A 14,324-nucleotide genomic window follows, 5' to 3' on the forward strand; every position below is an offset into this window, starting at 1 on the left:
GAGTAGTGACTTGTGGGGGCTGGGGATGGGGTGGCTGGGACTTGAGCCCAGGTATTTTTGATTGCGATCACCATGCTGTCACATGTCAAACAGGGGTAGGAGGTGGTGGGCCACAGGGAGAGGGGCTCAGAGTCATGGGGTGGCGGTAACTGAGATGCATCATGGGCACAATGGAAAACTCAATCTTGTTTTAGTAAAAGTAAAGGAAGGCTTCGAAAAAGTGGATTGGTTCCAGCTCTGTGCTGACAGCTCAGAGCCTGGAGCCTGCTTCCGATTCTGCCCCTCCCCTGCTCACGCTCTCTCTCTCAAAAACAAACATTAAAACCCCCCTTTTTTTTAACCCCAAAAAGTCGACTGGTGCCCTTGGTGTCCTAGACCTGTTCCTCCTAAGCCTGTGGTCCTGTCAGCTGTCAGGGGACCCTCTCCATGTCCTTCCCCGAGGTCCAGCTTGCTCACAACAGCCCCCAGGGAGGGGGGGTGCACGCCCCCTGGAGTGTGACTTGTGTATGTGTTAGAGGAAGCTCCCCTGATGGAATCCTCTCCAAGTCCCCACAAGTGTGGCCACATTCTGGCTTTGGGACACGGTGCAAGCGATCTACAGGGCCCGGAGAGGAAAGAGACTGCTCTCATCAAGAAACTGAATTAAGATTCATTTATTCTAGGGCAAACTCAAAAGGGTTTTTTTTTTTGTTTTCTTTTTTAGCAAATCCTAGCACATTATTAACAAAAAAAATCTGTACATTTGCCATGATACACTTGAGAGTGAAACAAATAAGATATAAATACAGATATGGATGTAACATGAAAAGCCCCCCGAAAACGAAAACGAAACCCAAAAACCCAACCTGGGGGTGTGGGGACCATGCGTGTGAACACAGTGCCAACAAAACTATTTTGGTGGCTGCTAGTTTTCAGAGCGTTTTTTTTTTTTTTCTATTTTCCAAATATCATTGTTAGCAAAGTCCTGGTGGGATTCTACAAAGTTCTTATTTGCTCTTCTTTCACGTGTAGTATTATGCTCGATAAATAAAGGGCGGCAGGGGAAAAAAACCAGACTGATGAGACCAAAATTGGTTGCATTACCTGCGCAGGGTAAGACAAGCCAGTGAGGAGCCACAGAGAGGCCGTCCTGGGCTGCCTGCGGCCCGCGCGGAAGCACACACAGTGGACTCGAACTTGAACAAAGCTGCGTGCCCGCGCCCACCGCAGCCTGCGGGGCGCACCGAGGCCTGCAGAGGGAGGGCACGGGGCGGGGGGGGGGGCGGGGCTCTTCGGGGTCCCCCGGACTGTCGGGTAAACAGGGGAGGCAAACACGGTTTCGCAGTTTTGGGTGTTTCGTCCAAACAGGAGCCCTGCAGGGAGGCGGCGGCAAGGCGAGGCAGCTGTCGGGGCTCGGGGGGCGGCGGCGGGCGCGGCTCCCTCCCGGTGAGGTGGTGGCGGCGGCATGCGAGTCTCCCAGGTGGCGGTGGCGGTGCCGGTGCCGGCGTGGGCAGCAGTTCTGATTGAGGCCAAGAGACCTGTGATTGTATCCCTCTCTAGGTGGGGAGATTGAAGGTCGGGGAAGTGACATTCGAGGCTAGCCCTTTGTGAGTACAATGAGGACATTCGGCAATGTTCAAGCTTCTTCCCAGCTGCAGGCGGGGGGGCCCATGAGGCAGGGAGTCACAGAGTTCAAGGGGCAAGGTCTTTCCAAACGCATGAGGCATACAAGAACTCATAAATAACCTAGCAGAACGCACATTTCTACAACAGAGGAGTAATCAAAAGGTGCCCTGACTCACTTGTCGAGTGTAAAAAGAAAATCCCATTAGTGAGATATTAACAAACGTCATTTATCAATGAAAGTAAGGCCTGGTCCTGCTATGTTTTGAGCCAAAAATAAGTCAATAATATTCAACCACTTAAAATGCACCCCTGAAGTTCCTTCAACAGCAGCAGCGGGGTACTTCCCTCCAAGTGCAAGATACCCCCTACACACACACACACACACACACACACACACACACACACACTCGCGCTCTCTCTCTCTCTCTCTCTCTCTCAGTGAAGGCACCCTGGCTTCACTGTTCCTGGACCTTTGTTTTCAGTGCCTAGTTCCAAATAAAGTATCTAAAAATACCTTCTGAGTGAAAATGAGTTGTGTGTGCTACAGTGTTGCAACTTCCAAACAAGGCGGGAGGGTCAGAGATTGGGGGGCAGTCTGTAGGTGTCAGCGGGACCACCGCCCAGTCTCTGCTTCTGGGTGCTTCTGGCTGCAAGGGGAGTTCTGCATCAGAACAGCAAACACCTCATTACAAAGTAACACCAGAACAGGCATTTTCCTCAGGGAAAACCCAGTTCAATTTAGAGAGGATAGAAGGCTTCACGACTGCAACAAGAATTTCCATTTCACTTGAAGAATTTTACTCAAAACTTATTTTAACCAGACTCTAATCTTTACAGTCCCTTTTATTGGAGAGTGAAACCCTTAAGAAAAATGTTTAGGAAGGGTAGTTTCTCTGGTAATTTCTCAGTGAAGAGACGTTAAAACTGGGTTTCAAATCTTGTTTTCCCGCAATGTGCCACTCACCATTGCTTTTTCCTCAAACAACTATTTCAACAGATGATCAAGGAAGTACTTCCGTCCATAAAATTAAAAAAAAGGATTCTGATACCTGGTCTCTCTAGATTTTCCTTCGATCCTAATCCCAAATGAAACCAAGAAGTCAAAACTGGGGTGGCAGAGTTATCATTTATCAGACTGGCCAGAACACTTCGAACTGAGCAGCTGAGGTGGAGGCTGGGGGACAGGAGAGGAGACGGTGCTGAATCGGAAAAGCCCAACCAAGCAGCAGGGCCACAGGGGAGGCCCTGTTAACATAGTGTTTCCCCAACATCTGCGTAGTGAAATAAACACACACACCCCTTCTCTTGTATCTTCCAGGCTTCACGAAATGCCACTTTAGGCACTCCCCCTAAGGGATGCTATACATTTACCTGGACTTTTCTGTTTGGATTTAAACGGAAGAAACCATTCTTTCGAGTAGAAGCTCTGGGTGGGGATAGCACGAGTGGAGGGTTCAGAGGCGCTGGGAGCCCGTCCTGGAAGGGGCCTGAGGAGGGTGCCCTGGGCCTCCAGTCCAGAAAGTGTACAAGCAAAATCCCACGTGTTTGTTAAAAGACGGTCTTCAGGCTTCTGTTTGTTTCTTGCCGGGATTTGACTCACGTTCTTAGTAGGTCTCACAATCCAACTGAAGGACGTACGACCCTTTCCTGGTGTCACAGGCCGTGTCCAGAAGAAGTAAGCGAAGATGAGATAGAAACACAAATTAACACACCCTCCTCAATGTTATTAACTAAGAGAAAACGCTACTTTCTACCAGTATTGGCTAGAGAGCTCTGATTTGCGAAAACTGCACCCCACACACATGGTTTTATGATCTCAGCAGGCTGTACAAGACATGGGTAAGTATGGCTCTTTTCTTATTCCGCTTGTTGCGTACGAAGACTGCAAAACAGGCCTTGCTTCCTTTACATTCAATACCAGTAAGATTCTACACAAAAGCTGGAAGGGACCAAAATACTGATTGTAATAAATATCTGCGGGCCTCCGTGTACTGACTGGGCAGCCGATGGGGGGGCGGGGGGCGGGGAAGGTCTCTGAGAGGCACCACCGATTGCTTCTAGGGCGACAGAAAGAGACTCTGGCGCTGCCATTAGCTGTGTGTGGACACGTCCGAGGAGGAGCTGCTGTTGCTGTTTGTGGTTTGGGCCCTCTTTATGTATAAGTTGAGTAGCTTCATCTGCAAAGAGAAGACGTGACAGATTAGCAGGAGGAAGACAATCAGGGAGCAGGAGATGAAAAACCCCAGGTGACAATCAGAAGAGAGCACGTCCCTTCATTGAGAAATTCAGGACACAAACACTGAGTGCCCACCACGCATTCGGCGCACACCTGCCAGCGGGGAGGGCCACGAGTCTGGGGGGGGAGGGGTCAGAGTCTGGGGGGGGAGGGGCAGTGGGTTCTCAAGAAAGAATGAAAGCGTCACTCTAAGCAGGGGCACAAGGGCTCCCTGGAAGCAGCTGTGTGAAGGGGCGACTGAGGCCAGTGGCTCCACGCGGTCTGGCAGGGAAAGAAGGGTGTGAGCCCAGCTCCACAGGGACGAGGTCCGCTAGGCAAGGTACAGGTCGGGTCTTCTGACCTTCACCCCTCGGCTGCAGCTGTGCCTCCACACGGACACCTCTCTCCTCCCCCTCCTGGGCCCACCAAAGTGCTGCGGCATCGGAGACCTATCCAGAAGGCCGCCTCCATGGCCTTCCCCCCCCACCTGCTCATCAGCTCCTGTGGCTCGGGCACCTGCCTCATGGAGTTGGCAGTGCACTCGCTTGCTCCTTCCCGTAAGATGAGAGCTCACTGAGGCCAACGGCGTGTCGTGAAGTCACATCCCACCTCGGATGGGCACAGCGCTTCATGACGAAAGTGGCTTTCATTTCTGAGATCTCCCATGCTTTTAATGTAAGCCCCCCTGGACCCTCCGGATACGCAGAACACCGTGTAACACTGTAGGTTCTTAAGTACTCGTTCTTAAATACTTGTCGAAATCATAATGTGTTATGTTGATAATTTGCCTGCTCATACTAAGAACCAAAAGAAACAAGTGTTTGTGGAAGCAGAATGCCTATAAACGTCCACGTAACACACAACTTGCAAGATGAAGGGGACTGGGAAATATTTCCTATCCACGGCTCTTTACCTGCTTTCCTTGCTCTAAGCAGGCCACAACGAGGCTGAGTCCAGGGGAGGAGAGGCTGGTCTCCAGGGGGACCCAGGAAGAGAGGCCCAGCGTGTGGTGCGTGGGAAAGCAGGCCCTCCAACTACCTTCCAGTGGGGGCTGGAACAGCAATGGCACAGAGCTACTGAGAGAGGCTAAGTCTCCCTGACCGCTCACCCAAAGGTAGATATACAGGCTGAAATAAACACTTGTGCTGTGTGTCTTCCCACAAAGGGAGATCCATCCCTGGGATCGCCACACACACGGTTCCAGAACCAACTCCACCACCAACTAGTTGTGTGACTACAGGCAAAACATTTTCTGAGCCTCAGCTTCCCCTCCTGCAAAATGAAGACCGAAAACACGTCCACGTGCCCTCTGTAGCTCCTCATCAGAAAACATGTCCTCCAAACACCCCTCCTCAGTTGTTCTCGTGTCCCCTCCTGCAGTCTGCTCCCGCCTCCCTCCCTCTGCAGCTCAGCCCTGTGCTGCCAAGCCCCACCCCCGTTCAGTCCCAAGGGACTGTTCCACGCAACGGGCCCTCCTGGGCTGCTGGGCAGGCTTCCTTGTGGGTCAGTCCTGTCCTCGGACACATTTCATGCCACTCCAGGGCAGGACGAAGTTTTGCTTTTCCCACACGTCTTAGTGGTACAGTGAGGAGAGCAAGTATTCCTAACACATACTTGTTGAATCAAAGATTTTTTTAAAGAAGAAAAAACGTTCTACAAGGCAGTTATATTTCTGTGAAAGCCTGATTAAAAATGAGGTGCAAACACCGTTATACTTATTTGCGATCAAAACCACTGATGTATCCACCAGTGTGGTCCAGAATGTAAGTAAGCACAAGTACAAGGAAATGATGGTAACAGAGTTAATGACATGGCCGTGGTTTCACAGTTTACAAGAAGCTTTTACTGACGATCATATTTGAGCCTCACAAAAATCCTCTGAGGGAGGCAGAACAGGCTCTCTTGTCTTACAAATGAAATGGCTGGGGTTCAGAAGCTTGCTCCATAAGCTGGTATAAATTCAAATTATAGAGTGTTATAACCTTAGGATGTCCAATGTAATCCCCCCAGCAACTACCAAGAAAACAGCTACAGAATATACACGAAAGGAAATGAGGAGGGAACTAAAACATTTCAGTACAAAAAGCAAACACTGCAGAAAAATGAGGGACAGGAAAAGCTCTACGGTATATTGAAAACACACCCCAGCTTGTGACGGCGGTCTCTCCTTAGCGGCAAGCAGTCTCTTCAAATGGAAACGGTGGACCTCTCTAGTCACAAGACAGAGACTAGCAGGATGGGTAAAGAAAACACGGTCCAACACTACGCTGTCTACAAGAGACTACTCACTTTAGGTCTACTAAGACACAAAGAGGTTGAAGGTGACAGGCTGAAAAGAGAGACTCCACGCAAACAGTAACCAAGGGTGTAAGGGTGGCTGTACCAATTACACTGAGTAAAACAGAGTTTAAATTTGTTTTTTTTAGTGTTTATTTTCGAGAGAGACAGAGAGAGAGAGAAGGAGTGACAGAATGCGAGTGGGGGCGGTGCAGAGAGAGAGGAGAGGGAGACACAGAATCTGAAGCAGTCTCCAGGCTCTGAGCTATCAGCACAGAGCCCAATGTGGGGCTCGAACCCACACACTGTGAGATCATGACCTGAGCTGAAGTCGGACGCTTAACCGACTGAGCCACCCAGGCGCCCCAGGCAAAACAGACTTTAAATCAAAGACAGCAAGAAAGTCGTTATATATTAATAAAAGGCCAATAACACCAAGAAGATGCAAGCACAGACACATCTGTGTATAATAACATGCCAGCAAAATAGAAGAAGGAAATGTTGACAGAACTGGAGGGTTCACTTGGAGACGTCAGTACCCTGTTCTTAATAATAGACCGAAGACCCAGAGAGAAGACGAGGACATCAAAAACTAACACACCACAATAAACCAACTTGATCTAACAGTCACAGCAAAACACTACCCAACAACAGAATACACGTTCTTCCTAAGTGGATGTGGCCCATGCTCCAGAAAAGACTAAAATGAGGCCACATATGAAGTCTCAACAGATTCACAAAAATAGATATTATGCAGAGTGTCTTCTCTGACCACGACTGGATGAAGTTAAAAATTGGTATCAGGAAGAAAACGGAAAAATTCACCAATTTGTGGAAACTGAGCAACACGCTGGTCAAGAGCCCATGGGTCGAAGAAGAAATCACACGGAGAATTAGAGAGTATCTGGAGACAGAGGAGAATGCAAACAACATACCTAAACTTACGGGATGCAGCAAACGTAGCACAAAGAAGGAAACGTGTAGCTTAGAATAAAAAAGGAAGAGCCCGTATCAACCACCTCACCTTACGTCTTGCACTAGAAAGAGAACAAATTAAACCCAGAAGGAAAGAAATAATAAAGATTAGGACAGTGATAAATGAAATAGAAAAGCAATAGAGAAAACCAAGGAAACCAAAAATTGGTGCTTTGAAACGATAAATAAAATCGACAAATCTTTAACTCAGTTACCTAAGGAAAAAAGAAGACTCAAATTACTAAAAGCATTGATGAATGTTTGGACGTTACTACTGATTCTACAGAAATAAAAAAGATTAGAAGAGAACACCATGAGGGGTACCTGGGTGGCTCAGTCAGTTAAACGTCCAGCTCTTGATTTCGGCTCAGGTCACGGTCTCACGGTTCATGGGATCAAGCCCCACATTGGGCTCTATGCTGATAGGAAGGAGCCTGGAGCCTGCTTTGGATTCTGTGTTCTGTCTCTCTTCTCTCTCTGCCCCTCCCCTGCTCGCATTGTCTCTCTCTCTCTCTCTGTCTCTCTCAAAAATAAACATTAAAAAAAATCAAAGTAAATAACTAAACTTAAAAAAAAACCCACTATGAACAAATGTACACCAACAGATTAGGTAACCCAGATGAAATGGACAAATTCCTAGAGACTTCATGAAAGTTAAAAAAAATTATGCAGCAAAAGACAGGGGGTTAATATTCAAGATATATGGAGAACTTCTAAAACTCAACAACTAAAAAAATAAAAACCTAATTCAAAAATAGACAGAGGACTTGAACAGACATTTCTCCAAAGAAGATATACAACTGGCCAACGTGAAAAGATGCCCCACATAACAAAACTACACTGAGGAACCACCTTGTATCAGCCATGAGGACCGCTACCGTCAAAGAGAGAGAAAACAGTGTCGGTGAGCAGGTGGAGAGACTGGAACCCTTGGGTGCTGTCAGCGGGAACGTAAAAGGGTACAGCCACCGCGGAAAAGTTATGGAATTCAGCAATTCCAGTCCTGCTATAGACACAAAAGAACCGAAAGCGGGGTCTCAAAGATGCACTTGTACACACACCTTCATAGGCAGCATTGTTCACAACAGCCAATGATGGAAAGAAGCGCCTGTCACCAAAACACGGACAAGCCAACTGCAGTACGTACGCACAACGGAGTAGCACTCAGCCTTAAAAAGGAAAGAAATTCGGACAAACCTACGACATGGACGAACCTCAAGGACATCATTCTAAGTGAAATAAGCCAGTCACAAAAAAGACAAATGGTGTCACTTCTACGAGGCCCCCGGGGAGTCAAATCCAGAGACTTGAAGTAGAATGGTGGTGGCCAGGGGCTGGGAGGAGGGAGTTCTGAGGAATTACTACTTAAGGGGGTGGGGTTTTGGTTTTCCACGATGAGCAAAGTTCTGGAGGCGGATGGTGGGGATGGTCCCACAACAATGTGAATGTATTAACACCAGTGAAAGGTACACTCAGAAATGGTTAAGACAGCAAATTTTATGTGATGGGTATTTTGCCACCATGTTTTAAAAACTGAGAGAAAGAAAAGAAAGCCTGTTCAGGGTCACACGACTAGGAAGTGGAGGGCAGAGACCAGAAGGCAGGTTGTTTGACCCCAAAACTGGTGTTGCTGCCATGGCAACGGGACACTCTCAAATGCCCCCCATGCATTCCTTCCACGACCCTGCATCAGGCCTTTCTCCGCAGAGCCTGGTATCACTTGTTAAGCAACAGGAGAGTGTTCTGATCGGCCGGGTCACACAGAGCAACGGGAAGCCACAGCCAGAGTCTGCCTATTTCCGGTCTAGGAAACTGAGGCTGTCTTGGCACCACGTCCATCAGCGACTGATGTCTGCTGGTAGAGAGGTGTATGCGAGTCTCCGAAGGTCCTGCTAACACACCAGAGCTATCGCGTCCAAGGACTGGGGCAGCGGACGAAGCGGGCTACCGAGGAAGAAGGGTTGAGGCCCAGCCTCCCTACGCCCTCTGAGCGGACCGATCAGGACGTGGGCTCCAGAGCCAAGGCCACCGCTGAGAGGAACGGCAGCAGGTCAGCTGCACAACAGGGATGAGGAAACACCTGCGTCTTCTCAGTCCCTGACTAGAAGGGGCAAATGAGGTGATGGCACAGGGCAACTGCCAGACAAAACCGGGGTCTGTTATCTGGGGATGAGCCTTAAAAATTGAACCCCCTTGGTGAATATAGTTTTCTAGTTTTCACTGCTGCCAGGAACCACCGACAGAAAGCCAGACAGAGGCCAGAGAGAGAGGCGGCTTCCAGGCCTAGCACACTGATGGTGACTCTCGGCTTGGAGTTTCCAGATCATGGCTGGGGAAGGGGTCAGTGATGAGAAAAGGAAAGGAGAAGGGGAAAATGCAGTCAGGCGAAGTAGCCCCCAAACCACCCTTCAACCCAGCCGCTGACTTCTCAGGGGTTCTCGGCCAGCGGTGATTTGCCCCCCAGGGGTCATCTGGCTGCGCGCAGCCTTGACGGTGAGTCTCATGACTGAGGGGTGGGTGCTACCGGAATCTAGAGGGCCATCAGGGGTTCTGCTTATCCCCCTACAACGCCCAGGACAGCCCCCGCCAGCACAGGGGGGAATGCCCTTCTGGCTTTGCCAGAACTCTGGGGAGGCAAGGCTCTGGCTAGGATGCCCCGCTGGCCGTGCCAAAGGAACAGCTCTATGTGGAAAGAAACGCGGCCTCACTTGCTGATTCTTCCTTTCATAAGGAGCATGTCAGGCACCTCTAGCTTCACGCTTTTTTACCCAGACCACCACCAGGGCGTTTTGAACTCCATGTTGCCGCACTACTCCCCCCAGGCAGCCCTGGGGTCGCCTTGTCACACGGCCGGCCAGACGCCTGCAAGACCCCAGCGGTCAAGCGGCTGCTCCGGCCGTTGCCTCTCCTGCCAGAGCTCCACCTGCTGTCCCCCCGCAGGCTCATCAGACTGAAGGTTATTTTTAAACCAGTAAGCACTCTGGCCACTCTCAGCTGCAATGAGCCAACAGGCCTCTTGTCCCATTTTCTGCCCCTCATTCTAAAACACCCTGAAAGGAACAAGACGGGCAGCGTGGCCTGGCTTCTGGCGTGAGAGCTCTGTGTGTCCCTGCGCAGCTGAATGTGGATGAGTGTCCTCATCCTACAGGGACATCGTCACGAATGAAGGCACCGACACACGCAGAGCGCGCACAACAGCGCCTGCACGTTGGCAAGGCCCAGGGGGAGAGCCCGCGGTCGTCACCATCGATGCCCACGAGGGACCCAGCCCGTGTGGAGGCCAGAGCTGCAGACAAGCAGATTTTCAGCGGCTGGCAGAGCCCAGGCGTGCCGTCGGCCTGTGTAACACTATACGTACCTTGCTCCCCGTGAGCTGTGCGAGGTGAGGTTTCAGCTCTTCTCCGATTACGGAATAAATCGCCACTAAGCAAAACACGCTGGCCTTACGCACACTGCTTTCGGTGTTGTCATAACCCTACAGAGTCAGAAGGGACACGAAAAGGAAATGAGATCAAAGATCTGCTTCACGGTCAATGTCTCATCAAGGTTTCTGCAAATACCCTCACAGTTCAACCCTGGACTTGGCGCTAACAACCACCACACACCCAAGACCGGCCACTGGACCCAGGGAGCTTTTGCTCCAGGGAGGTCAAAACTCAACAGTGTCGAGAGTGAACTGGTTCCTGCAGGTGGAGAAGGGAGGCTGGCAAGTAGCAGCGGCCCTTCCCTGCACTATGTGCTGCTCAACGTGAGCTGCCACAGTAGCGCCACGCAAGACACGTAGAGAGAGTGAGAGAGAGTGAGAGAGAGTGAGAGAGAGTGAGAGAGAGAGAGAGAGAAAGAGAGAGGGAGATGGGAAAGGAAATTAAGGGGGAAAACAGCTCGGTTCTTTCATATTCTCCCAATGGCAAAGCAAACCTTGTGTGAAATGAGACTTTCAAGAAATGAGACTGCCTCCCTCGCTCTTGTGGGCAGAACCTCTGTACCACCCAAAGCGGGTGGGAGACATCCGGGCCCGGAGCCTGACACCTGTGCACTCTACATCCGGGCCTCCGTCTACCTGTCGGCCTGGCCCCTGCCCCACTCAAATGAGACAGCCTGCTGCTCTGAGGATGCTTCGGGCTTGCTCTTTCCTCTGCCTGGAATAATCCAGTCTCAACAGTCTGTACTTAAATTCCCAAGCCGAGCGCTCAGCGAGCAGCAGCATTTCTTCAACGTGAAGCTGGTTTCTCTCCACCTTCCCCACTGAAGTCGCTCTCTCCCTCCAGGGCCCGACTCTAAACCAGCCCTTCTGTGAAATCACCTCTTGGCCTCTGATCCAGGAAACCCCCACTCGCACCTACAGTAACTCTGCAGGTGGTGCCCTCATCTCCGGCTGCCTGCACAGCTGTACTGTGCCCCACGCAGGTTGAAACACCCCTGTGGTTATGCCGTGGCGCAGCAAAACATCTTCCTGAGTCTAACTCAGTGCCTTGCACTTAGAAGGCTCTCCATGAATATGTGCTGGATAGCAGAGCAAGGACCATTATCTGATTTTGCACTCCCACGGCCCACCCTGCCCAGGGCTGGGGCCCACAGATGTGCAATAAGGGTTTGTTGAAGGCATGAACGACGACGACCAGGAAAGGACCAAAATATATTTACAGTAAACAGAAAGTTCACTTTGGGAGCCACAGCTCTAGGCTGCTGGGAAGCTCTTCCGGCCACATTCAGGGGAGGGTGCGTTAGAAAACAAGAGAGAGAGGACCCGAGGTGTCTGAGCCACACAGCTGCGCGGGTTCTGAAACAGGTTGGCGCCTGCCCTTTCCCACCCGCCCCTCAAGTGAGTGAGGGGGGCAAAGCCCCAGGCACCCAGGTTGGGCAGCACCGGCTCCCGGCCTCACAGCCCCGCACGACAGGCACCGGCCAGCTGCCCAGGGGGCCCACCTGCAGCAAGCCCGGGATGATGTCGGCGAGGAGCTGCAGCAAGGACTCCTTGGCGATCCTCTCGACGACTTTGGTCTGCATCTTGATGGCGGCGAGGTTGATGGGGTAGTCGGCCGTCTGGATGATGGGGCAGAGGACTTTGATACACTGCTCCGGGTGGATGGAGCTGGCCAGCGTGGACGCCGCCTCCTCGGCTGCTCTCACCACCTGAAACACCAGTTCCCCCAAACAAGTGAGCTCCCGGAGACCAAGCGATCTGCTGCCTAACTTCGGGAGCCAGAGGACGCTCGCCACCTAACGCCTCGGGCTAATTCTGTACAAGACAGTTAAGAGCAAGGTGGTCTTGAGGGTGATTCTCCAGTGGATGGGGGGCACAGGAAGGTAGGAATGCGGCTTCCACCAGAAACCCCGGAGAAGCGGTTCTCCAAGTGTTACCTCCCCTGCAGCAGCAGCGACATTCCTGAGAACGTGCTAGAAATGGAACTTCCCCGGCCCCACCGTGGACCCGCCGAATCAGAGACTGGGGCCTGGAGCCCAGCAAGCTGTCTTAATAAGCGCTTCAGAGGGTCTCCCGTACGGGAAAATCTGAGAGTCTCTGTCCTAGAAGATTAGGACCTAAAAAAGAAGTAAACATAAATGCTTTCCAGCAGCTTGGGGGACAGCTGCAATTAAAGTAACTGGAGAGAAGCCGGGAAGAAAAATCAGTGGCTTCAAGACTTATGATTCCAGGAAGGCACCTAATCGTAAAGCAGTTGGAGAGGCTTTTCCAAGGAAAGCCTCCGTGCCCGGATCACCACACCCTGTACTCTGAAGGAAGTGCACAAAATGGCCACCTCACAGCCAAAGGAGCGGCCTCTGACCTGTGAAGAGATCCCAGCGCACTAGGATACACTGAGTCCTTGTGCCACAGGTCACCAGGAGCGCCACAAAAAGAGCCTCTGTAATAAAGATAGAAGCTAAATGCAAAACCCGGCAAGGAACAAAGAGTGAGGGCTGCGGCCTTTGAGGGCTGGAAGCAAACGCCAGCCGTGCCATTCACAAGTGCTAACCCCCATCTCCTCTTCTGTAAAATGGGGATACCTCACAGAAATCATTTGTTAAGTGGTGTCAAAATGTACTACATGTTCAGTAAATGATAGTTACTCCTATTCATGACACAGGGGTATGTATATCAATGATAAGCAAAAAACACCAGGTTGTAAACATGTACGTATTTTTTTTTTTTAGTTAGAATTAAAAAAAATTTTTTTATATATTTTTGAGAGACAGAAAGAGAGGCAGAATAGGAGTGGGGGAGGGACAGAGAGAGGGAGACACAGAACCCCAAGCAGGCTCCAGGCTCCGAGCTGTCAGCACAGAGCCCGACACGGGGCTCGAACTCACAAAATGTGAGATCATGACCTGAGCTGAAGTCGGAGGTTTAACCGACTGAGCCACTCAGGTGTCCCCGTGTATGCATTTTCTTATAAAATATAATGAAAATCTAATCCTTTTTTTCCGACTGCCAGCCCTGGACTGTTCATTCCACCCAGATTCTTCTCTGTTTTGTGTTCTGCTACTGAAACAAGGCGGCTGTCTTTAACTCAGCAACAAGACCAAGGTTACCAGCTTAAACCTCAATCTCCCCAGTGCTCTTGTGATTGAAGCAGACTGACCAACAAAAACAGCAGACAGACTACCTGGAAAGCATCTTCTAGATGTGGGCAAGGGTGGGCTAAAACGTCCATGCATACAAGCCAGGGAGGACAGGACACACAGAGGGGCACCCTGAGCCATATGGTGGACACATGGACTGCAGGAGGTCACTGTAGGGCCCTGACCACTGTGCCCTCACTCTAGGAGGGACAGGGCCAGATCTTGGGGCTCTGCAGTCATGGCTTTGGGACAAGACGCAGCTCAGTTTAGCTGGGGCTACACCACCCTGTGAACAGGACTGGCTTCCCGGAGCGTGCCTCATCGGTCCGTGTGTCTGCTCTGCTCTCTGAATGGTAAAGCGGACTCCAACACAAGGGGGCTGAATTCATCTCACTTAAAAATCATTATATTTGGGGCGCCTGGGTGGCTACTCTGTTAAGCAGCTGACACTTGCCTTCAGCTCAGGTCATGATCTCACAGTGCGTGAGGTCGAGCCCTACACTGGTCTCCGTGCTGACAGTGCAGAGCCTGCTTGGGATTCTGTCTCCCCCTCTCTCTGCCCCTCCCCTGCTCACTCTGTCTCTCTCAAAATGAATACAAATAGACGTAAAACAAAAGCCCGGTATTTTTAAGGCTGGTCATGCTGCACTGACAGTTGGAGGTTCTCCCTGGGCTGCTCATGTCCCAACAC

General features: G+C 50.8%; 1 protein-coding gene across 3 annotated transcripts in view; it reads right to left on the reverse strand.

Moving 5' to 3' along the window:
* Positions 1-638: 638 nt before the first annotated feature.
* Positions 639-14,324, reverse strand: part of CLASP1 (cytoplasmic linker associated protein 1) — a 274,399-nt gene continuing 260,713 nt past the window's right edge. For all 3 annotated transcript variants that reach the window (XM_047085723.1, XM_047085722.1, XM_047085724.1), the window contains 3 exons: positions 11,999-12,205; positions 10,431-10,547; positions 639-3,782 (listed from right to left, as the gene is read on the reverse strand). In XM_047085723.1, the coding sequence (XP_046941679.1) occupies positions 3,696-3,782; positions 10,431-10,547; positions 11,999-12,205 (411 nt within the window). In that variant the 3' untranslated portion in view covers positions 639-3,695. The remainder of the gene's footprint in view (positions 3,783-10,430; positions 10,548-11,998; positions 12,206-14,324) is intronic.

Source organism: Lynx rufus, unplaced genomic scaffold, assembly GCF_022079265.1.
Source record: "Lynx rufus isolate CCGP_SWC_20201006 ecotype Redwood Valley unplaced genomic scaffold, mLynRuf1.p SCAF_2, whole genome shotgun sequence".
NCBI classification, from domain to species: domain Eukaryota; kingdom Metazoa; phylum Chordata; class Mammalia; order Carnivora; family Felidae; genus Lynx; species Lynx rufus.